Source organism: Lycorma delicatula, chromosome 3 (assembly GCF_047948215.1).
Source record: "Lycorma delicatula isolate Av1 chromosome 3, ASM4794821v1, whole genome shotgun sequence".
Taxonomy (NCBI): Eukaryota; Metazoa; Arthropoda; class Insecta; order Hemiptera; family Fulgoridae; genus Lycorma; species Lycorma delicatula.
Window position 1 is genome coordinate 104,860,721 of NC_134457.1, and position 25,597 is coordinate 104,886,317.

General features: G+C 32.5%; 1 protein-coding gene across 2 annotated transcripts in view; it reads right to left on the minus strand.

Moving 5' to 3' along the window:
- Positions 1–25,597, minus strand: part of LOC142321831 (cyclic GMP-AMP phosphodiesterase SMPDL3A-like) — a 397,040-nt gene that overhangs the window by 12,205 nt on the left and 359,238 nt on the right. For both annotated transcript variants that reach the window (XM_075360278.1, XM_075360280.1), the window contains exons 6-9: positions 16,392–16,600; positions 15,287–15,441; positions 11,886–12,072; positions 4,681–4,793 (exon numbers count right to left, since the gene is read on the minus strand). In XM_075360278.1, coding sequence (XP_075216393.1) covers positions 4,681–4,793; positions 11,886–12,072; positions 15,287–15,441; positions 16,392–16,600 — 664 coding nt within the window. The remainder of the gene's footprint in view (positions 1–4,680; positions 4,794–11,885; positions 12,073–15,286; positions 15,442–16,391; positions 16,601–25,597) is intronic.

The window sequence follows — 25,597 nt, forward strand, 5'->3', positions numbered from 1 at the left end:
GAAAAATTTTGAAAAGGTTTCATATCTTAGTATTAGTGATGAGTTGCATTCTAGAATGTTGTTGTTGGATGTTCAGTATGGTTTTCACCCAGACAGGGCCATGGAAGAAGCTATTCTTAAGGTTATGAGCATTGTTTCTTTTAGTGAGTTTGAATATGTCTTAGGTATGTTTTTGGACATTTTAGGAGCTTTAATAATCTGTGGTGGCCCTGTAGAATGGCATGTAGAATGAGCTGAATGTGTTGTATAGGTATTTTATCAATTGAGATGTCTTTCTGTGAGATGGTGTCTCAGAAATAGGAAACACACTATCTACAAGTTGTGCACAGGGTAGTGTTTTAGTACCCCTGCTCTGGGTTGTTGAATTCGATTCTTTGATACAGTTGAGATTACCCAGTGGATGCTGTGTCATTGCTTATGCAGATGATGGGCTTTTGCTGGTTAAAAGAAATTCAAGGAATGGAAACCTAATTTAAACTTTTTTTTTTTGTAAACTGAATTAATTACTAAATTTATGAAATTTAGAAATGAATTCATATAGCAAGAAGAATTCGAATAGCAAGAGGATGAAAGTTAAAAATGAATTCATGTAGCAAAAGAATAACTAGAAGAATTCAAACATTTACAGGAAATTTTGTGGAATTTACAGGAAATAATGTGTAGAGTCTATAAATATATTTGTAAGTTTAAATTTACAATGGGTATGGATGGTAAATGTATTAGTTTATTTTAGGAAGAACTAATAGATTTGAGAAAAGATTAAAACACAAAGAACTAATTAATAATTTGCAGCAATATTAGGAGAAAAATAAGGATGAAATTTCTGATTAATTCAGATGAAACTGAACAAATCTTAAATGAATGTTAATCCATTGACACGATATCAGAGACTCTTACAAACTTTTAGAAACGTACCCAACCTTATATTGCTATAACTAATAACAATGTATTGTTATATTGTTTTAACTGATTAAAAATGGATGTCTTGGGATCTATCTTATAAGAGAGGAATTGCTGCTGTTCAAAAAAATTACCGTCTACTAGCATTTTATAGACAGCAGCAGTATTATATTACTGGAGGAGGAGAATGTATCAAAAGAAATGACAATCAGCATTCAGATGATTAGAAGAGACAATTTTCTGATGTTGATAAAAGCAGGTGAAACGCATTGAGTGAGATTTTTTTTATGTACTGTTGAAAAGATTTTAATGATTCTATCACAGGTGCTGCAAAAAAATTACGGAACTATATTAATATATTGTGAAGTAAATAATGTTAAAAACCCCCTAATCCCTAAAATAAAAGGAAAATGGTGGCATCTAATTCCTTTCTAAAAAATATCCTAATGCTGGAAATTAAATTTATTAAATTTACAAGAAGCAAAGGATTCCAGCCAGTACTTATAGGTATTAGAGATCGCAGAAGATATTACAAAAGAATTCTATGATTCCTGTTCAAAGAAAAACTTCTCATTTAAATATAGCTAATTCATTTGCTTATTCAATTATTATAGTTTGATTACTTGATAACCAGCAAATAGTTATAAACTTTCTAATGATACTGCAGCTGTGACATAAGTATCCTCAAGAAATCTTTCAGCATAGACTTACTCTTTTTTCTGTTTAGCCTCTAGAACCACTGTGGGTTCAGAGAATGAATGAAGATGGTATGTATGAATGTAAATGAAGTGTAGTCTTGTACAGTCTCAGGTTGACCATTCTTGAGATAAGTGGTTAGTTGAAACTCAACCTCTAAAAAATACCAGTGTCCACGATCTAGTATTCAGATCCATATATAAGTAACTGCCTTTACCAGGATTTGAACCTTAAAATTCTCAAGTTCATAATCAGCTGATTTGCAATGATGAGTTCACCACTAGACCAACCTGATGGGTTTGTCAGCATAGACTCTGTAAACAAATTACTGTTTATGTGGCTGAAGTGTGGTATGTATTTATAACGTCATGAAAGAGGGATTGATAATTCTGGGCATCAAGTACACCTATTGCCCAAGGCAAAAAAATATACTTTTGCATACTAGGTGAGAAGGTGGTGGCAGGCAGCCTACCTGCCTTGGTATTTCTTCAAAGGTTATGAAAGGTTCTAAGGCTGATTGTCATGAAGACACTGATTTTAATCTTTTTAAAAAGTGGGTGTACTGTTCAACTCTTGGTATCTCTTGAGCAAAGAACTGCAATGGAGCAAAGTGTATGGGGACAATGTGTAATGCCAGCCATGTCTTCAAACCCCTTTAGGTATAAGTGCTACTTATAAGTCTGCATGCTAAAGATTATAGAAGAGAATAGTTATAATCCCTCTGCCTGTTCCAGTGAAAGATGATCTGCTTATCATTATTCACAATACCAATCTTGCTTGCTGTCATAATGTTGATACTGTGTTGAAAGCTTTAGATATTCTCTCTAATATCTTTCACCTTATTGTCTACCTAACCTAATCAGAATGCTAATATATGAAGATTAATGTGATAAGCAAAAAACTGCAATAGAGGATCATTTGGCTAATGTTTGAAGAGATGGTTTCCAGATTATGGAAAGCGTAGTGCGAGCACATTAAAAGATAGAGTAGAAGATGGTTTACAACAACTACAGAATTGAAAATGGAATTACTTTAAGTCTAAAGAAGTCTGATTAATTTAGCAAAGAATACATATATGAGATTAAGTCAATTATTATCCACACTTTAGTTACATTTTTGTTTATGTTGGTAGTACTGTCGTGTTGCGTAGATGACGCATGCGTGGTTTAATTGTTGTTATGTCTGTGCAGGTTTGATGCTGCTAAATTAGTTCCATTATCGCTGTCCTGCCATTAACCATGGCTGCTCCGCTTTCTGTTTGCACCAAAGAGGAGCAACGTTCAGTGATCCGTTTTTTGTGGTTGGAAGGTGTATCAGGGGCTGAAATTCATCGAAGACTTTCGGTACAGTACGGGAACAGTGTGTTACCGCAACGGAGTGTCTACGAATGGATTGCAAAATTAAAAAATGGTCGCACAAGTGTTACACACGACGAAGGAGCCAGACGACTGTTTACCGCCCACCACAAATGAGAAAAAAAAGGGGTGTGCACATGACATGGTTTTCTTAGACAGACGAGTAACTATTGATTAAGTGACACATCATCTGCAAATTAGTCACGGTTCTGCCTATGAAATCATCCACAACAGACTTGGGTTTCATAAAGTCTGTGCAAGATGGGTCCCAAAACAACTCACACAGTTGCATAAACATCTGCGCTTGGACATCTGCCAAAAACATTTGGATCGCTATGGTAATGAAGGGACAACTTCTTAGACAGAATCATCACTGGTGAAGAAACATAGATTCCTCATTACGAGCCGGAAAGTAATGGCAGAGTATGGAATGGAAACATCCAAATTCACCCTGCAAAAAAAAGGTTTAAGACCCAACCATCCGCAGGAAAACTGATGCTTATGGTTTTTTGGGACTCACAAGGCCCAATACTGGAACATTATGAGGAAAGGGGCACGACAATAAACAGTGCGCATTACAGTGAGATGGTTACTGCCAAGCTGAAGCCTGCAATTCGAAGCTAATGCTGAGGACTGCTGTCGAAAGATGTATTGTTGCACAATAGTGCCTGTCCATATACTGCTGGCCACACTGCTGAAACACTCCAGAAACTCAACTTTGAAGTACTGGCTCATCTTCTGTATAGTCCTGATCTTGCCCCTTCTAACTACTACTTGTTTGGTCCACTCAAAGAGGCATTAAGGGGCTGTTGATTTACCTCGGACAAAACAGTGAAAGAAGCGGTGCATTCCTGGCTCGCAGCTCAACCGAAAACATTCTTTTATGAGGGCATCAGGAAGCTTGTGCAACGATGGACCAAATGCGTTGAAATGCAAGGGGACTATGTTGAAAATTGATGTACATGTACATTTTTATTGCAATAAAATTTATAACTACATTGCGGATAATAATTGACTTACCCTTGTAATTGTATAACAGCAGCCCTTACTTCAGTTGACCTAAGAAATTTATCTTAAACCATTATATGAGCTGTTTAAATTATAATTATATATATCTTCTTTATTTGTTCTAATATTCATTTATTAACATATTATTGGCTAATGTATGGAAGTCTAGTTCAGATTAAGCAAAAAATTAGTTCAAGTTTCTCTTTACTCACTTGACTATATAGCTTCATAAATTTATACAGAAAATTTTTTGCATTTACAAAAAAAATCTTTTAAATTTTACAAGGGGAAATAAAAAAATGTTAATTCATCTGTTTCTAAATCTAGTGTAGGTTAATTAAACTCATCACTGTAAGGGATGTATAAGCTGTTTTAGTTATGTTATTGTGTGTAATTAATGATGATGTGTAAATACAAGTTGTACAGTTTAATTTTTTGGATAAACCTATAACCACACATACACACACAAACATGTGTATTGTATATGTGTGTGTGTGTGTGTGTGTGTGTGTGTGTGTGTGTATGTGTGTGTGTGTGTGTGTGTGTGTGTGTGTGTGTGTGTGTGTGTGTGTCTTGTATACACATTTGCCTCCTCTTCAAAGACAGTATGTCTTGAACATGATAATAAATGTCACTACTGAAAAGATTACATTTACTTGTGTAACAGTTTAATGATATATACTAATTAACCTCTGAAAACATATTTATGAAACTTAATTACCTGCCCTGTATCTGTATCAAATTTGTACAGTCGTAAAGCAGGATTATTTGCTCCACTTTGTGAACGCCGTGGAGTCACAGATGGTGCTAAAAACATCCATGAAACTGGCCTTCCTGAAAAAAAATTTTGAAACTTATTAAAATATTAAAAAAATTTTTTCTTTTTCACTGTTACATAAATGTTATACTGAATTTTTGCTAATATATTTTTTACTTAATTAGTTTGTTATCCATTATATATGTATTTGCTTCATAGTTCATGAGTGAAAATTATACAAATTAATGTAAACTGATCTAATTTTGACTATTCTCAAATAGTCTCTAAGTATTTATATTTGTCAGTGCTCTGCTGTACTTGTTAACCTTGATACCTAATTGCTAGTGTAATTCTTTTAGTCAGAAAGACTCCTACTTGGAGTATGATCTAAAAAGCTTTGAGTATGATCCAAAATGACTCTGTAAATTTATGTTTTGAGTATTCCATGATATTGTAATTTTTTTGTGTGTATGTGTATGCATATATATACTTGCATATAATTAGTTTTAATTATTAAAAAAAAAATCACTATAATTAATAGTAAGCTCAATATAAAATTACCAATTTATATAAAAAGTACCTTTCGAATCCATTGATTCTTTTTTTTTTGTCTTCAGTCATTTGACTGGTTTGATGCAGCTCTCCAAGATTCCCTATCTAGTGCTAGTCGTTTCATTTCAGTATACCCTCTACATCCTACATCCCTAACAATTTGTTTTACATATTCCAAACGTGGCCTGCCTACACAATTTTTTCCTTCTACCTATCTTTCCAATATTAAAGCGACTGACTATTCCAGGATCACATAACAATAATGGAGGCGCCTTCCTTGGTAAAATATTCCAGAGGTAAAATAGTCCACCATTCAGATCTCCGGGTGGGGACTACTAAGGAAGGGGTCACCAGAAGATTGAAAAATAACATTATGCGAGTCGGAGCGTGGAATGTTAGAAGCTTAAAAAAGGTTGGTAGGCTAGAAAATTTAAAAAGGGAAATAGATGGGATGAATGTGGATATAGTAGGAATTAGTGAGGTTTGGTGGGAAGAGGAAGGCGACTTTTGGTCAGGTGATTTTAGAGTAATTAATTCAGCGTCAAATAATGGGCAGGCAGGAGTAGGTTTCGTGATGAACAAGAAGATAGGGAGGAGAGTGGAGTATTTCAAGACGCATAGCGATAGAATCATTGTAACAAGGATAAAATCAAAACCTAAACCGACAATGATTGTTAACGTCTATATGCCTACAAGCGCCCATGATGATGATGAGGTAGAGTGTGTATACGAAGAGATTGATGAAGCAATTAAACACGTAAAAGGAGATGAAAATTTAATAATAGTTGGAGATTGGAATGCAAGCATTGGAAAAGGCAAGGAAGGAAATATAGTGGGTGAATACGGGCTGGGCAAAAGGAATGAAAGAGGGGACCGACTTATAGAGTTTTGCACGAAGTATAATTTAGTAATTGCCAACACCCAATTTAAAAATCATAATAGAAGAATATACACTTGGAAAAAGCCAGGCGATACTGCAAGGCATCAGATAGATTATATCATGGTTAAGCAAAGATTTAGAAATCAACTCGTTGACTGCAAAACTTACCCTGGAGCAGACATTGATAGCGACCATAATTTGTTGATAATGAAATGTAGATTGGGGTTTAAAAACCTGAAGAAAAGGTGTCAGATGAATCGGTGGAATTTAGAGAAGCTTGAGGAAGAGGAGGTAAAGAAGATTTTTGACGAGGACATCACAAGAGGTCTGAGTAAAAAAGATAAGGTAGAAAATGTAGAAGAAGAATGGGAGAATGTTAAAAAGGAAATTTTTAAATCAGCAGAAGCAAACTTAGGCGGAATAAAGAGAACTGGTAGAAAACCTTGGGTTTCAGACGATATATTGCAGCTGATGGATGAACGTAGAAAATATAAGAATGCTAGTGATGAAGAAAGTAAAAGGAACTATCGGTAATTAAGAAATGCTATAAACAGGAAGTGCAAACTGGCGAAAGAAGAGTGGATTAAAGAAAAGTGTTCAGAAGTGGAAAGAGAAATGAACATTGGTAAAATAGACGGAGCATACAGGAAAGTTAAGGAAAATTTTGGGGTACATAAATTAAAATCTAATAATGTGTTAAACAAAGATGGTACACCAATATATAATATGAAAGGTAAAGTCGATAGATGGGTGGAATATATTGAAGAGTTATACGGAGGAAATGAATTAGAAAATGGTGTTATAGAGGAAGAAGAGGAAGTTGAGGGGGATGAAATTGGAGAAACAATACTGAGATCTGAATTTAAGAGAGCATTAAAAGATTTAAATGGCAGAAAGGCTCCTGGAATAAATGGAATACCTGTAGAATTACTGCGCAGTACAGGTGAAGCGATTGATAGATTATACAAACTGGTGTGTAATATTTATGAAACAGGGGAAATTCCATCAGACTTCAAAAAGAGGACAGTCATACTAAGGCATCCTGGAATAGTCGCTTTAATATTGGAAGGACAGGTAGAAGGAAAAAATTGTGTAGGCAGGCCACGTTTGGAATATGTAAAACAAATTGTTAGGGATGTAGGATGTAGAGGGTATACTGAAATGAAACGACTAGCACTAGATAGGGAATCTTGTAGAGCTGCATCAAACCATTCAAATGACTGAAGACAAAAAAAAAAATATTCCAGGATGCCTTAGTATGTGGTCTATAAGTCTGTCTCTTCTTTTAACTATATTTTTCCAAATGCTTCTTTCTTCATCTATTTGCCGCAATACCTCTTCATTTGTCACTTTATCCACCCATCTGATTTTTAACTTTCTCCTATAGCATCACATTTCAAAAGCTTCTAATCTTTTCTTCTCAGATACTCCGATTGTCCAAGTTTCTCTTCCATATAAAGGGACACTCCAAACACTTTCAGAAATCTTTTCCTGACATTTAAATTAATTTTTGATGTAAACAAATTATATTTCTTACTGAAGGCTCGTTTAGCTTGGGCTATTCGGCATTTTATATCGCTCCTGCTTCATCCATCTTTAGTAATTCTACTTCCCAAATAACAAAATTCTTCTACCTCCATAATCTTTTCTCCTCCTATTTTCACATTCAGTGGTCCATCTTTGTTATTTCTACTACATTTCATTACTTTTATTTTGTTCTTGTTTATTTTCATGCGATAGTTCTTGCGTAGGACTTCATCTATGCCGTTCATTCTTTCTTCTAAATCCTTTTTTACTCTCGGCTAGAATTACTATATCATCAGCAAATCGTAGCATCTTTATCTTTTCACCTTGTACTGTTACTCCGAATCTAAATTGTTCTTTAACATCATTAACTGCTAGTTCCATGTAAAGATTAAAAAGTAACGGAGATAGGGAACATCCTTGTCGGACTCCCTTTCTTATTATGGCTTCTTTCTTATGTTCTTCAATTGTTACTGTTGCTGTTTGGTTCCTGTACATGTTAGCAATTGTTCTTCTATCTCTGTATTTGAACCCTAATTTTTTTAAAATGCTGAACATTTTATTCCAGTCTACGTTATCGAATGCCTTTTCTAGGTCTATAAACGCCAAGTATGTTGGTTTGTTTTTCTTTAATCTTCCTTCTACTATTAATCTGAGGCCCAAAATTGCTTCTCTTGTCCCTATACTTTTCCTGAAACCAAATTGGTCTTCTCCTAACACTTCCTCCACTCTCCTCTCAATTCTTCTGTATAGAATTCTAGTTAAGATTTTTGATGCATGACTAGTTAAACTAATTGTTCTGTATTCTTCACATTTATGTGCCCCTGCTTTCTTTGGTATCATGACTATAACAATTTTTTTGAAGTCTGACGTAAATTGATTCATCATTAGTTATTTAAATATCTCAAATAGTATTACTGATTAATTTATATAGTGTTAAATATTAACACATTCACCGCCAATCACGTCGATCGACGTTTCATTTTTACCGGGTCACCAACGCCAAACACGTTGTTAGACGTTTTAGGACACTGCATAATATAAACGTTTTTGCTTACTACTGTTGGCAGTCAACATACGTGAAGCTTTGGCTATCGATACATAAAGGTTTAACTTATCGATTTATGCGGTTTTTTTCCATAATCATTCGATAGTTTAATTTTTTCTTTATATTATAATCGAACTTTTATTTGTTATTTACAATCTGTGAAAATGGCGTCTCGTGCAAAGTATAATCATAGTAAAGTTTTAGATTCACAGCAAATTGAGCAAGTTTTAGACGAGATATTTGCAGACGAAGTTTCTGGTGATATATATATATATATATATATATAATGATAAATGAACAAAGTGATAATGATGATGATGTAGTAAAATAACGTGTAAAGTAAAATAATAGGAAAATAACGTGAGTAATTTTGCTCCTTCAGTTCAACAAGATAATTCAGGTAGGCCTTCAACTAATCAAAATATTCCCGAAATTGACCCTGATGAATGGAGCTATACTGATATACCAGGAAATGAACCAGTATATAGTAGACAGTCAGGCATAACAAACATTCCAGCAAATCCTAGAGACTCTTTTCAGTATTTTACTATGTTTTTCACGCCAGCCTTCTTGTCATTTCTGAAACCAATCGGTTTCAGTTACAAGATGACAACAATTTTTGTCATCTGTGTCTAGACCTTTCACCCAACACTGCAGGTTTGATGCCTGGAAACCCGTGACAAATGAAAAGATGAGGAAATTTTTAGGCCTTCGGATACTTACAAGCATTTTAAAGAAACCTATTCTCGAAATGTACTGGAGTTCCTCAGATATTTTTGCCACCCCTATCTTCAATAATACAATGTCCCGTAACAGATTTATCCTAATTCAAAAATTTTTTCATTTCAATAATAATGAAAATAGGGATGTCAATGATAGGCTGTATAAAGTAAGGCCCATACTGAATTTTTTCTGCACCTGTTTCAAGTCAGCTTACGTACCAAGTCAGAGGATTGCTTTAGATGAAGGTATGCTCGCACGGAGAGGTAGACTCGGTTTTAGAATTTATAATCCAGGCAAAATAATAAATTACAGGATCATGTTGAGAATGGTATGTGACAGTATAACTGGATACATTTGTAATTTAGAAGTGTATTGTGGACTACTTGTAGATACTGTTATGAACCTGCTGGCACCATTCCCAGGCTTAGGTCATATTGTCTACATGGACAGTTTTTATAACAGCGTCAAACTAACTCAAATGCTGGAAGGGAGGGGTTTTGGTGTTGTGGGGACCATGAGGAAAAATCGTGGCATTCCTAAAAAAATGCTCTCTGTTGCTGGCACTCTAAAGAAAGGTGAAATGACTTTCAAACGTAAAGATAAAATCCTACTGCAGTCTTGGCGAGAGAAACGTGTAGTAAATATGGTTTCCAACATTCATTCAGCACAGATGGTAGAAGTTCAAAGCAAAAGAGATCCCAGGAAAAGATTTTCAAACCAGAATGTGTGGCTGATTATAATAAATTCATGCATGGAGTAGATACTGAGTTATCAGTACTACCCCTTCATGAGAAAAAGTGATAAATGGACGAAGAAAGTATTCATGTATTTACGCATGGCTACTGTTTGCAATTCACATGCTCTGTATAAGCTTCAGAACCCCAATTTAACACTTCTGAATTACATGCAACAAATTATAAAGGAAATGCTTGAAACCCAAACACCTACAGAAGATAATGCTACAGATACAAGTTCTCCTGGACCTAGTCATCATCCCAGCTTGCTAGTAAGAGTCCCCAAGATTGATCTTATACACAGACTAGATGGACAGATGAAAAAACATAAACTTATCCGTATCCCTGCTACAAAGAAGAAGGAAAGACCCTCTAGAGACTGCAAAGTCTGCAAATCAAAGAAAATTCGCAGCTCAACTAAGTTTCTCTGCATTTCTTGCAATATCCCTCTACACACAGGAGATTGTATTACCAGATATCACACCCTGAAGCATTATTAAAGGTAATTAGAAAATTTCATTCAATTCTGTTTGGTACTTTTAGAGATATTTCGAATTTAAGATATTGTTGTAAAAATACATTAAACTGGCAAAAATGGCTGGCACAGGGAAATGAGATGCCCAACAATGTGCATGGCAGTGACAGTAACACATGACATGACAGTAACACATGGCAGTAACTAGATGACTTATATAATAAAACACACATGTGCACACTCACTTATATACTCATGCGCACCTTTTCACCAGATCAGTGTCATAAGTAAATTTAGATTTAATAAGTGGACATGTGCACACTCACTTATACTCATGCGCACCTTTTCACCAGATCAGTGTCATAAGTAAATTTAGATTTAATAAGTGGACATATAAATATACAATGATTTGCAAATTATCTATAACAAGTATTATAACAAAATAGTTTCATAATCAATTTTGTTGATACTTCAAGCTGTGAAATTATAATTAAGCTAATAAGTTCAAAATCTTAATTTAAGTAATAATAAGATTATTGAATACTGATTTATTAAAACATATTTATTTGTGACTATTTAGTCACTAAAACATAATAATTATATTTTTCTGTATCGTTATAGAAAATAATCATCCTCCTTTTTTCCATTAAACTGAGATCACAGTATTCAGGGTGTAACTAAATTGCTGAAAACTATTGACAGAAAAAGTGATAGTTTAATATTTCATTAACAAATACAGAAAACTTTTTTATTTTTGTTTTTATATAAAAATCCACTTTTTTGCTTTTCTTTATTATTTTACATTGTTATATTCATATTTTTGAGTTTTATTCTTCTTAGAATCTTTTTCAGTGTGTTCTGTTTTAAATGTTAGAATAATCCTGTCATAAATAATCTGCTCTAAAAATGTATTTATCTACCAAACAAAGACTCTACAATATAAAATTTACAGCAACCTTTGCTCTACCTCTGCAGTTTTTTCATAACAGGATTGCATTTATGATGAATGTAGTGTAATAAATTTTCTATTCTATTACTATACTGTTGGTTTTTCTGACAGTTTCACCAGGTCAAGTGTTTGTACAATTTCTTCTCTATTCAACTATCTTTACATTGTTTCTGATGATGTCTATTTCCACTTCAGTTTTCCAAGTTCTAGTTATTTAATTATAATTAAACAATTACAAAAAACAATCGGACATTAAAAAGAAAGTAATTTTAAATAATGTTTACCTTCACTATTGTATACCACTCTGAAAGTATCGGAATGAAGGTGTCCAAAAAACTGCCCAGTTATTATGTCAGCATACTGACGAACTAATTGTAAATATCTTTCATTATGTTTTGGTAATAATGAACTACGAGGTGGGATTGTTTGACGTTCATCAGCGCCTGGTGCTATATGTCCAACCAGGTAAACCTAAACAAAAGTTACTTACAGTAAATCATTTTTCATGTTTTTTTTTTTTTTTACCATCAAATAATGTAATTACTATATATCGAATAAATACCATGGGGACCGGTTTATTTAAAACAGGTAACATGCCATCTGCTAAAGCTGATGGGATTTTCTCTTATTTCGTATCGTTCAATTTATGGGATGCTATTAAAATAGATATTATAAGGAAATGCATTTTATTATCTTATCAAAGATGAAATTAGAGTGTTAAAATACATGTTAATGTTATAATTTAAATAGAAGTAAACACACATTGTATATGTAGAAATTATGTTTCTGACATGAAAGTTTCTATTTAATCAATAAACAGGTCGGGGCTGCTTGAGACTTAAATGAAATGTGAGGTAGAAATTTGTTTTCAGTTTTTAATGGAAGTAGAGACTCATAAAAGTTACATTTTTTCCAATTGAATAACAAGAAATGATGCAGGTTTATACTTTACAATTGATTTGGTCATGAGTAACTTAATTTTATTAATTCCATTTCAACTGTAAACAGCTGAGGTTTACGATATAATTTCAACTGAGGTTTTACAATACATCTGTCTCAAGTTTCTGTTATTATTATAACTGGAAATCTTTATTTAAGTATTAGCAATTGAATTGTACCCGAGATCTGATGTGTAGACCTGATGTGTATTTGATGAAGCCTGCAGAAAACTATGGTTAAGCATGTTGGGCTAGAATGAAAAGAATGTATAGCTTACATGAACATTATTATACAGTGAGAATATATACTGTGATGACTAAATTAAAAGTTTCTGGAGGAAATATGGTTTTAATTTGTGTTTGAATTCAGAATATTGATTAAAACATATACTTACACTGATAGATAAAAAAAATTTAATGTTTCTCTAAGTGTGATACCATTTCTTTAATTGCTTTTTTGAGTACATTAAAGATTTGTAAATACAATTTTTCTCTCACCTATAGTTTTAAATAAATTACACTTCAAAAAAAATTAATGGAAAATATAATTAAAATCTGTAAAATTTATAATTTTGCATGGCCATACTTGTGTTAGAATGATTTTGCTAATGCTTTTCTTTTATAAATAGCCTCAGGCACATCCCAAATTAATGTCCAACAGTAATCGGCTAGCTTGTCAGTATTCCATTTCTCTTTATAGCGGCTTTCCATCACCAAAATGTCTTGGTGGAAAGTTCACCGTGTTTGTCACTTATGTCTCCGAGGTTGTCTGGAAAAATCCAGATGTGAGTGGAGGAAAAGTATTTTCAAAGACATATTACATCCCATAGCTCTGTATGAAATAAGAAGTTAATTAACAATATCATGGTAATTGTCAAATTTTTGTTTGTCTAGAAAAGGTTTGAAAACATTTTTAAATGAAGCTCAAGCTGCACTTTCTGGACATTAAGTTAAATACATCATCGTTGAGCAACTCTCTTATTTGAGGACCAAAAAATATTCCTTTAATTTTTTCTTCACTTACATTTGGAAATTTCTGCCTAATGTATAAAAATCCAGGACTGTCCTTCTTCATTGCTTTTACAAATTTTTTCATTAGTCCTAGCTTGATTTGGAGAGGGAGTAAAAATATTTTTTTGGGTTTAACTAAGGGCTCATGAATAATATTTTTCCCATTTGTAGTTAAGTTGTCTTGTTTCTTCCATTCTTTGGTAACATAATGTTCATCCCTAGCTTGGTTGTCCCATCACAAATAAAACACATGTACTTAGTATAGCCTAACTGCATACCTAACAAAATAGCTATAACTTTCAAATCACCATATATGTTCCAGCTATGTTTTCTATAATTTATTTTTTCAAGAACATATTTCATCACATCATATGTCTCTTTCAAATTAATACCATAAGCAACTGGTATTGAAGGATATTATCGTTGTGTAGTAGAACCACTTTTAAACTGTACTTGGGCAAATCTATGAAAAGGCGCCAGTCCTCAGGTTTATGAATTTGACCTAAGTGCAACACAAGCTAATCAATATTTGTGCAATAAACCAAATTATTTTCATCAATAAATTATTGAAAAAGTTCTTTTTGTCGGCTTCAAAAGCCTGAAATTTTTGTATTGTTTTGAATTAAGTTCCAACCTTGCAGTCTTGATCCTAACAGTTACGCTTGATTTTTTGGTAAATTTAAATCCCTAACCAAGTCATTTAAATTCACCTTGTGATATAAGATGTTGCATATTGGAAGATAATTCAAAATCAAAATCATTGTTATCTTTTTCAGTACTGCCTGATTCTTCATCACTGCTTTTGAGACATACATTCACAGGTGGCTCAGGAACTGGAATAATTTCACTTTGAGGTACAGTCCTGATTGCAGATTGGAGTGAAGGATATTTTACAGTATGTTTAGATTTAAAAAAAATTCTAGACACACTTGTTAAACAAAAGTAACAATTGGTTACTTGTTAAACAAAAGTAACATGCCAAACCATAGGTACACCAAATGGCAAAGCCTTCCGTGTACCTTTTAGCCATCCAATTAAGTATACAGAACAATTTGTGCATGCTATATGAGAAGCCCATGTCTAATCCTGATCATTAACTTTACGCTGAAAGTACAAATGGTATGCTTTTTTAATTAAAGGTGTAATGGTTTTTCTATTTGATTTTACAGTTAACTTACCACATACATAACAAAAGGCATCCACATCATTTACACAATTTCAAGGCATTATGCCATTGCACTGATAACAAATTTAAAACAGCAGTAAGACTGAACAAAATTAATTCATTCTAAATCCAGTGCTTAATACAAACAACATAGCTGTGTTTTCAGCTATGTGTTTTGACCTGCACAGACGTGATTAATCTTGTCCATGAAGGCTCACTCTTCAGTATTAGATATGATATCATAATATGTGACTATGATATGATTTAATTCTTTGTCTAGTATTGTTTATTTATAGCTTACTAATTTTGTTAACAAAGTTAAACAACAAAAAATGAACTAACAAAATACAATATAGCAGTTTAAAATGCTAACTAATCGTTCAAAAATGAAAAAATATCCTTTAATTAAATTAAAAAAATTATTCAAATATGGTGGGTGATGGAAAGATTCTGAGTTCATATTCGTTTTCAGCATCAAAAAAGAGATTAAAATCATGTATTGCATTTAGGAAACAAAATTTTTTTTTATCAGTGTTATTAGTATTAATGACAATAAGTTTTTAATTAATACCGTTTCTTTATTACGGTGTGATTTTTCCAGTACTTCTTCTAGCCATGACCACTGGTTTCCTGGATCTTCTTCATTATAACCTCCAACCCACAAATTTGTGTTAAGTAGAATAAGTCTTAATTTTTTCATTTTTTGTTCAATTGTGTAGTATCCTCCTGAAAATAATTTGATAGAGAGAATATTAATTTTTTGTTTTACAAGATAAATAAATGTTGGCTTAGGCAACATTTATTTATCTTCTAAAAATCAATGAATTTTACTTAATGTATTTTTTTATATATTCTGCTGCATTTTTTGTTCAAATTTTATTTTAAATGAACTAAGTTTTTTCTTTATAAAATTTTATTTTATTTTCTGCTTTTGTTATTGGTTTCAGATCCCAGAGATTTTATGAAATAAAAAAACATTTCCCAAAGTATGTTTTGTATATTTAAGACTGGTTAACAAAGTAACTTGTAGAGAAAATCAGTTTAAAAAAGTATTACATTTTTGGCATATATCCTGTTAAACCATGAGAAACATATAATGAAACAAGGTTCTTAAAAGATTTTGTCATACAAATTTAAAAGAGACATGTAAAGTTTTTCTATATTTTATGAAATTTTATTATTTCAAAAGCTAAACGTTTTACTGTTATGATTTTTGTTGTGTTGCTAAAGATTATAAATCTATTTATGCAATGAAAATATACTTATACCCCTCCCAATTACACTCCTTCACAATCAAAGAGTGTGATGAAGTTTATAAATGGTCTCTTTCTGAAAGTGAGTTTCTTAAATATTCAACAAAATAATTTACCAACGCTTCTGTGGGATATTTTTTGTGATTTTCTGATTTTTTCTGATTACATTCCTTTCATCAACAGAAAATATATTTATTTTTTATCTTTATTCTTCTCATTTAATTTTTTTGAACCTGAATAACTGTAAAAATTTTTTTCTAGTATTAGGTATTGTATTACCAAATATTGTATTACTTTGTTGTAAATACATGACACACATATGTTGTGATTTATATAATATAAATGGTATAAAAGTTGTGTTATGCTAGTATTACATTATGCCATATTTTGTTATTAATTGTTGATAAATGGATTTATATTTACCTTTACTAAATGTATAAAGTGCTTCATTTGGTAACCATTGTCTCCAAAGGCTGGAAAGGTGTCTATAAGGACTTGAAGGATCATCGTGTCCCAAAACAGGAAAAACAAATTGACTGTTGAATGTGTTCCTTAAAAGTGTTGTGAGGTTCTGTAATGCTGCTATACTGTGTGTTGGCAGGACTCTTCCTGTACCTCTTGAAAGTGCATCCCTACACAAAAATACAATATCCTTAGTTAATTATAACCACATAATCGTAATATATTTTTTAAAAAGTCATTGTGCTGAATTATCTTGCAGCTTGAAGTTTTATGAAATTGACTTATTGATAAAATTTATTTAGACATCTCAAGTACCATTCTAATTTTATGTATCTTGAATCCTGAATTGATAAAATTACACCTTTTGTGTTGTAAAACAAATATTGTTAGCTAGTAGCAGAATACTTTTACCAGGTTACTTCATAAGGAGAATAATAATGTGTTTGTGTGATTTGTTTATTTAAATCTTATAACTTCTGATTGCCTAAACCAATTTTCATGAAGTGCATATAAAATGATTCAGTTCAGTCATAATAGTAACAATGGATTATATTGATTTTAAGAAAACAAAATAAATAAATGGTTGGTGCAATTTTATTTGAGTCAAAAATTTTTAACTAAGAGATTTTAGATAATTTGATTAATATGAAAATAATTTACTGTGAATAGCTAATTTAAAATAAATTTAATCATTGGAAATAGAGAAATTGTTCAAAATGGTTACTAAAAATAAAATAATAAAGACAGAAATTTTGTAGATTAATTTAATAATAATTCCTAAAAATCAATTTAAACTTTAAAATTTGAAGAAAAATTTTTTTGTAGGAAAAATAATTTGTTCCTTTCTGAGAGATGTAAGAATTTTATTTTAAATTTATTTATTAAATAATTTTAAAGTAAATTAATTAAAACAAATGCAAATGGTGAAAGTTTTTATTTTTTTATTTTTCTTGACAAGGAAGGGTTTCAAAGAGTGGGAAGGCATGTCAGGAAGTGACCACCAGCCTGTTGTCACTGTGATCTTGGAGAAGGGAAACAGCAGGGATGGCCTTCCCATATTTGTTGGGTGGAGTACTCGGGACCTAGACCCAGCTGCCTTCAAACAGGAGTTTGACTTAAGTCTGTGCCCCTGGCTCAGCAGAAGAGAAGGTCACCAGACTAGTGGCTTCATTAGAGATAGCTTGCGGCGAACTCTCTAAGAGACAGACATATTAGAAAGGGGCGACCTCCTGACTATTGGTGGTCATTGGAGATTGCTGACAAGAAACGGGTGTGTCTAGCGGCATGAAGGAAAATGACTAGGGCTCATTTCCCTGTCCTGAGGGATCCACGTATGGACCAACACAAGAAGGACCTTGCATCATGCATTTGAGAGGCAAAATGGAAAGCATGGAATGAGCTAATTGCGGAGGTAGAGGCAGACCTTTAGGGCAGTCCATACAGTATTGGTGAAAAAGAGGATGATACCCAGGGTCCCTGCTATGCAGGACGCTCAAGAAGTATGAGGCATAATAAATGGCCATTTTCCAGACGGACAAGAGGTAATGACTGACTATGGGGACAAGGGCCTCATGCTTGTCCCTGATAAAACAGGGATGTTGGCAATTTCTTTCGCCAACAAACGCCCAAAGCTGAGACTCACTTTACAGGAAAGACAGACCGAAGCCAGACCTGCGATTAAGTACCTCGGGGCCTGGGTTGACACGAGGCTCCAGTTTAGAACACAGGCCTTGCTGGAAAGGCCATTGCAGCGGCTGCCAAAGCAGAGAAGACGATGAGGTTGGTTGCCGGTCTCCTACCCAACTGCAGTGGCTTGCTCCAGTTGCAGAGAAGACTGCCGGCAGGAGTTGCATACGTCACGATGTTGTACGGGGCTGAATTGTGTGGGAGCGTCACTAAGTACGAGAAATATTTAGGACGATTCGAGGCTTCACACAGGAGATGCTGTTTACAGATATTCTGCGGTTATCATAGTTTCTAAGGCAGCCGATGTATTGGCTGGCCTTTTACCTATAGACCTGATGATTGAGCAACAGAAGAGACTGCGGGCATTGAAACCTCTTATCTCGTACCGATAAGAGGAGAATTTCTGCAGATATTGAAGAGGAGTTGTTAGGAATCTGACAAAGCAGGTGGGATGAGGGGATGAAAGGGCAGTGGACACATTTCATTGTTGGAAGATATTAGAAGCTGGTACTGAAGGAGACATGGCTTGCTGGGCTACTCTTTAACGCAGTTCCTGGCAGGCCAAGAAGACTAAAAGCTTACTTGTACAGATTCTGTTTGGACCACTTGGATCTTTATCTACATTTGCTGAGGGGGAGACCCCTCTACATGTTTATTTTAGTTGTACACAATTTGAGAATGAATGACAAGAGTTGCTGGAAGCCTTGGGCGCAGAGGTCATGTTTAATTCGGAAGACACTCAGAGGACTATAGAGGACTACGTTAAGAAAGTGAATAACAGATTACTGCCTTGGAGGAACCTCAACAGGGAATTCAACGCTGAAGGGTGCCAGGCTGGATAGACCTGCGACTGAGCGCTTAGAGGGTCCCCCAACTGTGTGGGGGCTGCCTTCCTGCAATGAGGTCATGGGCACTCTGTAACTGGGAATAAAGTATTATAAACAGTAAAGCAATTTTATGTTACCCAAATTACCAGAAATAGTTTTCTTTATAATGCAGTAAAAAATTATCTGTGACGGTGAAATTTTTGACTTAAAAAACATTCATCTTTTATTACTGGGAAAAAACTTACTATAGGATCATAAGAAAAACTTCCACTAAAAAAATAAAATGAGAATAATTTTTTTATGGTTATAATTAAAGTTTGAACATGAACACACAGATTGAATTTTAAGACCCTCCTGTCTTTTTTAAATCAGTTAACAAAACATTAGAATTTATTTTAATTTTAAAGACTAAAAGTTTTTTTAAAACAATAATTCTTGTTCCTCTATTGAAAAACCTCAAAATATTTACAGCCATTTGAATTAGTATAACTGAAAGCCATCATATATTATAAGATGGTAGTTTAATTTTTATTATAAAATTATTTCTGATAATATTGATGATGATGATCTGTGGTAAGAGAAGCTTATAACTTTATAACAAAATCATTTCAACAAATATTAATATTGAATAGCAGATCTTTAAGATAAGCAGAACTAAATTTCATTGTATTCCAAGCTCAATATATGAAGTTCAGTTTTGTGTTTAACTTAGGATTATACATTTAACCACATTCATGCCTGTTTAGATAATGTAACATTATATTGCTATAATAACTAGCGCTATAATCTTAATAATGTTTAGTAAACGTTATTTGGTATAGAAGCACAATTAAGTTAATGCAATCACTATCATTATTATAATAGTATTATTTCTATTATTAAAAATTAGGTCTGAGATTAGTTATATTTAGTTAAATAATTTATTAAATTGCCAAATTTACTTTCTGTTCACTTACTCATTTTAGATTTTAGCAAAAATGTTAATAGCTTGTTTACTAGATATGCTGGTATGGTCTAATAATACCATGTTAAGGAACAATCATGGTAAGGTACCGTATTAAGACTGTAGGTGATGTGAAAAAAATGTACATCGCTCCCAAAACTCTCATGCCAATTCTTAACCATTAATCACCTTTCACAATTAACCTGTTATTATTGTTAACTTATGTATAAAATTTAGTCATACAGATTTTAGATTAATCCAGTGTTTCTTAACCTTTCAATATTTGTGACCAAATTTTCAATGCCCCTCCCTTTCTTATAAAATAATAATGTATACAATAATAATGTATTTTGATGCTAAAGCTACACTATAACTTTAATAAAAAACCTTACAAAATTACCAAGAATAAGGAAATTTATTATAATTTGATATTTGGCAACACTGATCCGCTGCATTGACAAAACCAGAATCGATGCCTCTCTATTGCTTTCTGTCTTACGTCCATCATATCGAACATTCTCACGGCTTTGCGAGAAGTTCCAATATATCTTGAACATTCTGGAACGTCTGTGCAAATGTGTATAAATGCTGCACCTCATTCAATTCCAGCCAGTCTCAGTCAAGTCAATCCTTCTATCGTTATTGAATATTGTGAATGTGTATGTTGTAATTTGCGTGTTAATTGCAGTTCACGGTATTAAATATTCTTGGCAGTAGATGTATACAGAATCCAGATAAATTTTTAAGATAAAATATTCTCAAAAGTACTTAAATTTTGGGTTTACCAGTACTGAAGTAAATGAAGAAGAAATGATTAACGGAGGTCATCTTCAGAAACTCAGCAAAAGGCATCTCTCAGCCTTGTTCTTGCCTCAGTCAGGATGCCACCGATGCAAATACCACATGTGATATTCCCATCGACGTACTACTAGGAAATAAACTATTTAAAACAAAACACATTCATGTCGAGTCTTTAACAAGACATGAAGGAACTGAAATTAAAAACACAACTACCTACCCGAAAGGTTAGAAGTTGAGTTCAATACACAACCATAATACAAAACAAGAAATAGAGATAAAACTAAATAAAGAAAACATTACACTAGGTGTTCATTCAGCATTATTATTTTATTGCAAGGCAACATGGTGGGAAATTATCATGTGAGAAATTTTTGCCACTTGTTTATGAATTAAGAGATGAAATTGCCATTTTCCTATAAGAGGAAAACCAACCAGAAGCCGAGAAGTTTTGAGATGGTTTATTTCTGAAAGAATTGAACTACTTGTTCAATATATTCGAGAAATTAAATACTTTGAATCTTCAACAAAAAGGAGCATACAAATACACATATGTTGAATACAAGTGATGAAGTTAATGCCTTTCATAGAAAATTAGAATTGTGGAGCAGAAATTTAAAGCAAAAAAAAAAATCTAGAAATGTTTGCAAATGTGGATGAATGTGTTAAAACTTACAAGGCTGAAGAACAACATGTGAAAGTTGTTTTTGTAACCATTGAAAATCATTTAGCCATGCTGGTAAAGAATTTTAAAAGTATTTTCTTGCTCACAACTTGGTAGCAAATTATAAGAGGGTTAAGGGATCCATTTCAAAATATTCCCAAAGGGATCTTAACTCCCGAAGAAGAAATCTTCATAACTTCACGGTAAGTGGTGAAATCAATAGACAATTTAGTAATAAATCCCTATCTGAATTTTGGGCAGGGGTGGATGATGAGTTTTCTGCACTGAAAACAAGAGCATTTCATGTACTATTTTCATTTTCAACATCCTACCTTTGCAAAACTAGATTTTCTGCAGTGGCTGCTATGAAGACCAAGTATAGATCTCAACTAAATATAGAAACAGAAGTCAGAGTGTCTATTTCTAATATTAAACCTTCCTTTGAAAAAAACTTAAGCTTATAGAGTCACTAATAAGGGGAGCCAAGATAATCAGTAATAATTATAAGTGACTAATAAGAGGCACTGTTAATTATACTTGTTTTTAATTTAGTATTGATGAGTTAATTATGTATTAAATACATTGTGCAATACTGATACAGTCCTATTTATAAGTGTATTATATCAATTTAAACGTGTATTTTAATATTTATTATGTCAGAATTTATTTTGTTTTGCTTTCCTTTCAGTAAATTAATAAATTTCTTTAATAATATTTTCATTTCGATATGCTCACACCCTCATTTAATGTTATCATTCCTCCTTAAGGGACATGCCTTATAGGTTGAGAAATATTGGGTTAATCTAAGAGTTATTAAATTATTTACTTTTTATTTTAATTACTTTTTTAATGAGTATTGTTAAGTGTTGATATGTGTATTCTTATAAATGTATGTCTATATAAAGTAACAATTTTTTTAATCTTAATTCTTTCCTCGAATTATATAATACAGTTAAAATTTTCACAGATAGAATCGCATACTTGGATAATTTAATATAAAATATTGTTTAGTTTAAATATATCCTGGTATAGAATATATGAGATACTAAAGGTTGATCATTATCTGATTACTTTTTTAAGTTATAGCTACTGAAATTTATGAACTAAATGGATATCTATATTTAGTTCATTGAAGGTTGGTTTAGTTTATTGAAGTTGAAAGATCTATATACAATAGTTTTCCAACAAAGTTTAAAAGAGTAGACTTATGTTATATATCTCTCTTTTTAATAGCTTGTTCATTACATATTTCAGTATTTCAGTGTTTATATCATAATTTCATGTTTATAAAAGTTATTGAAAACCATTTATTGCTATTTATAATTTCCCCATCTGATCCAGAATAACAATGTGAAATCGAATGAAAGTTAACAGTATTTTTAACTAGAAGTTTTCCTTTTAACAGGTATGTTTCAGTTTTTCAAGCTATTTTTTCCTATAAGCTCAGCAGTGTCTTGAAGCAAAATAAATTTTTATTCCATTCAGGTTTCTCCGCCTCTCAGTACTTCAGTGTAGACTTTTCTTACCAAGTTACTCAGGCACTTTTTACTTGTTCAACTATTCCTTTCATCCAATCTTCTCTTCATCGCAACAAGAATATAACCTCTATCAGGTTCAGTATCTTCTACATTCAACTAATATAAATTGTCATGCTTCCAGATTTATAGATATTCCAAAATTCTCCTAATGTAATTATTTATTTTTTTTATCATTAATTTATAGTTCTAAAAGTAAACTAAAAACATTTATTTATGCAATAAAAATTGCTTATTTCAGATGTCTAAATATGACAAAACATAACTCGCAAAAATTATTGGATAAGCATTAACCATATTATTAATTAACCATAATATTAACTATGTATAAATTTTTCTAGGATAACTTGCTCATCTTTGTCTAAAAAGAGTTCAATAAGAAATTTATTTCTGAAGTTGCTGCACCTCAGTGGCTGCTGAATAATACTGGAAGCTTTAGCTAGGAAAAAAGAGTGTTATTAGACCATGTTAATGAATTAAAAGGAAAAAATTGTTTTTTATTTGCAATAAATGGTTAAGAGGAACAAACATCACATATGTTTACTGAGAAAAGAGAAGAATGACTTTCCTGTGCCTTTTTCACTGAGGCAAATACAGTGTTGCTTATCATGATACAAAACCTGTACTGAAATGTAAGAAAGTCTAATTTTGACAATATTACCTTTATTCTGTTCACTCCAGGCTATTTAATATCTGTAATCATAATAAATATATCATTACTCTCACAAGAGCAACTCTGATTGGTCCCTCTTATACTTCAGATCCTTTATGTGGATCTCAACTAAAATAAAAAAAGTGGGATGTATAGTGTATTCATTATCTGTGTTTCACTTTAATTAATAAATTAATATATATTTTCTGATAAGAAAGAATACATTTCATAGTCTGCCTTACTTAGTAGAGGATATATTAGTGTCAAAAGGTAAACATATGAATTAAAGTAAATATTTATGTATTTAAGTAAATATTTTACGGTTTGGTCAAATTTATCATTCGATGGTATTTATAGTATTTAAACTTATAGGTATATAACAGTTAATTACATATGTATTTATTAATTTTATTTTGAGAAGGAAAAGATTTAACTTTTTATTTTTTATACAACTTAAGGAGGAGGGTAAGTCTTTTCTTCTGAATCTGGCAGCAAACTTCTGTGCAAGTGATAAACTTGACCTTGCACTATAAAAGTCAGTATAAAACTTGCTTAGCACCAAAAAATATCATCTGGAAACAGCCATTCTATTGTCAAATGCGATTAATGAAGTGTCAGTGTTCTAAATAGCCACCCATAAGTTAATCATACAGGGTTCTGATGGAGGTTCCACAGGCATGAGATAGATTTTACCAGAATTGCAGCACATTCCAGACATCTCGCCCTTCCCTTCAAAGCATTACAATATTGACATTTAGAGCTCATTGTGCTGATGTTTTCATAACTCACATCAGGATTGTTAGCCAGACCTGAGAGAGCTCTGTCTTTCCATGAGGGCAATCAAAATTCTGACAGTTTTCCAGGATTATTTTTCTCAAATTGACCCCGTGAATTTCTGTGTACTTCAGGGTGTCTTTTCTGATAAATAGCCACTGCTGCTTGATCTACTTTGGGATTTGATTGTTGGAATGTGATGCTGGTGCTCTATGAATTTTTTCTGGATACTTTTGCTGGTATTTAACAAGTGCTGCTCTGTTCACTAATGTGTGTTTATGTACATATTTGATCACTGACGCTTTATTTACACTGGGATTAATTTGCGCTTATTTTTATTCAAAGTTTGCCAGATTTGTTTTTTATGTGTAATTTCTCTATATTTAGCGGGACGTTTTTAGGGTTTTTTTTTAGAATTTGATGGTGCTAATAAATTTGAAAAGTCTATTTCAGACACGCAAATTCATATAGAAGTGCTTTGGAAAAATGCCCAATAAAATGTAAGCTTTTCACTGGGTGAGTAGCTGAACCGAATTTCGCGTAAAACTCATTGATGTGATACACTTTGAATAAAAATGGAAATAATTTGCCAGTAGCCTCCCAATTCTCAAGTTCCTTTGTAAGTTGAATGACGGGACATTTTGTGTATGTAATCGGCGAAACTTGAAATTGTCGCCGTTTTCATCGTGAGATGAATAAGAAAACTCGTTGCAGTTATCATTGACGTGTTACTATTGTTTCGCGCATCTCTCTCTACAGCACTTGGTTATTGTAAATGAGATAGGAAAGCGAATAAAAGAGACAGACTCCGAATCCTTCGATCAGAATGACTTTATGGAGTATCGATACCCCCATCAACTTTGACGACTCCACCGGCATATTTTAAATGTACACAAACTTAACACGGTACGATTAAATACAACATTAATATAAAAAAAAAACCATTGCACTACTATTAATGAACACCTGATAGCATTTTATTTAAAAAAATATCTTTTGTTTAGTTTTATTTCTTTTATTATGTTTAAATATCTACGATTTTTTTAAATTTCCGCTCAATCACATTTTAAATCCTCAGATGCAATTTATCAAAAAACATAGAAATTGTTCTTAACTTTAAGGCGGAAATCTTTCTTATCCTCTACTTAGCATTGGTGAAATCTACCTCCTCCTTCCGGCGTGCCGAAAGGGATTTTTTTTTTTCATTAAGTTATGCAAATTCGATACTATGACCGCAAATAAATAATATTAATTACCCAACTCTCTTATTAATTTAAATATCTTACAA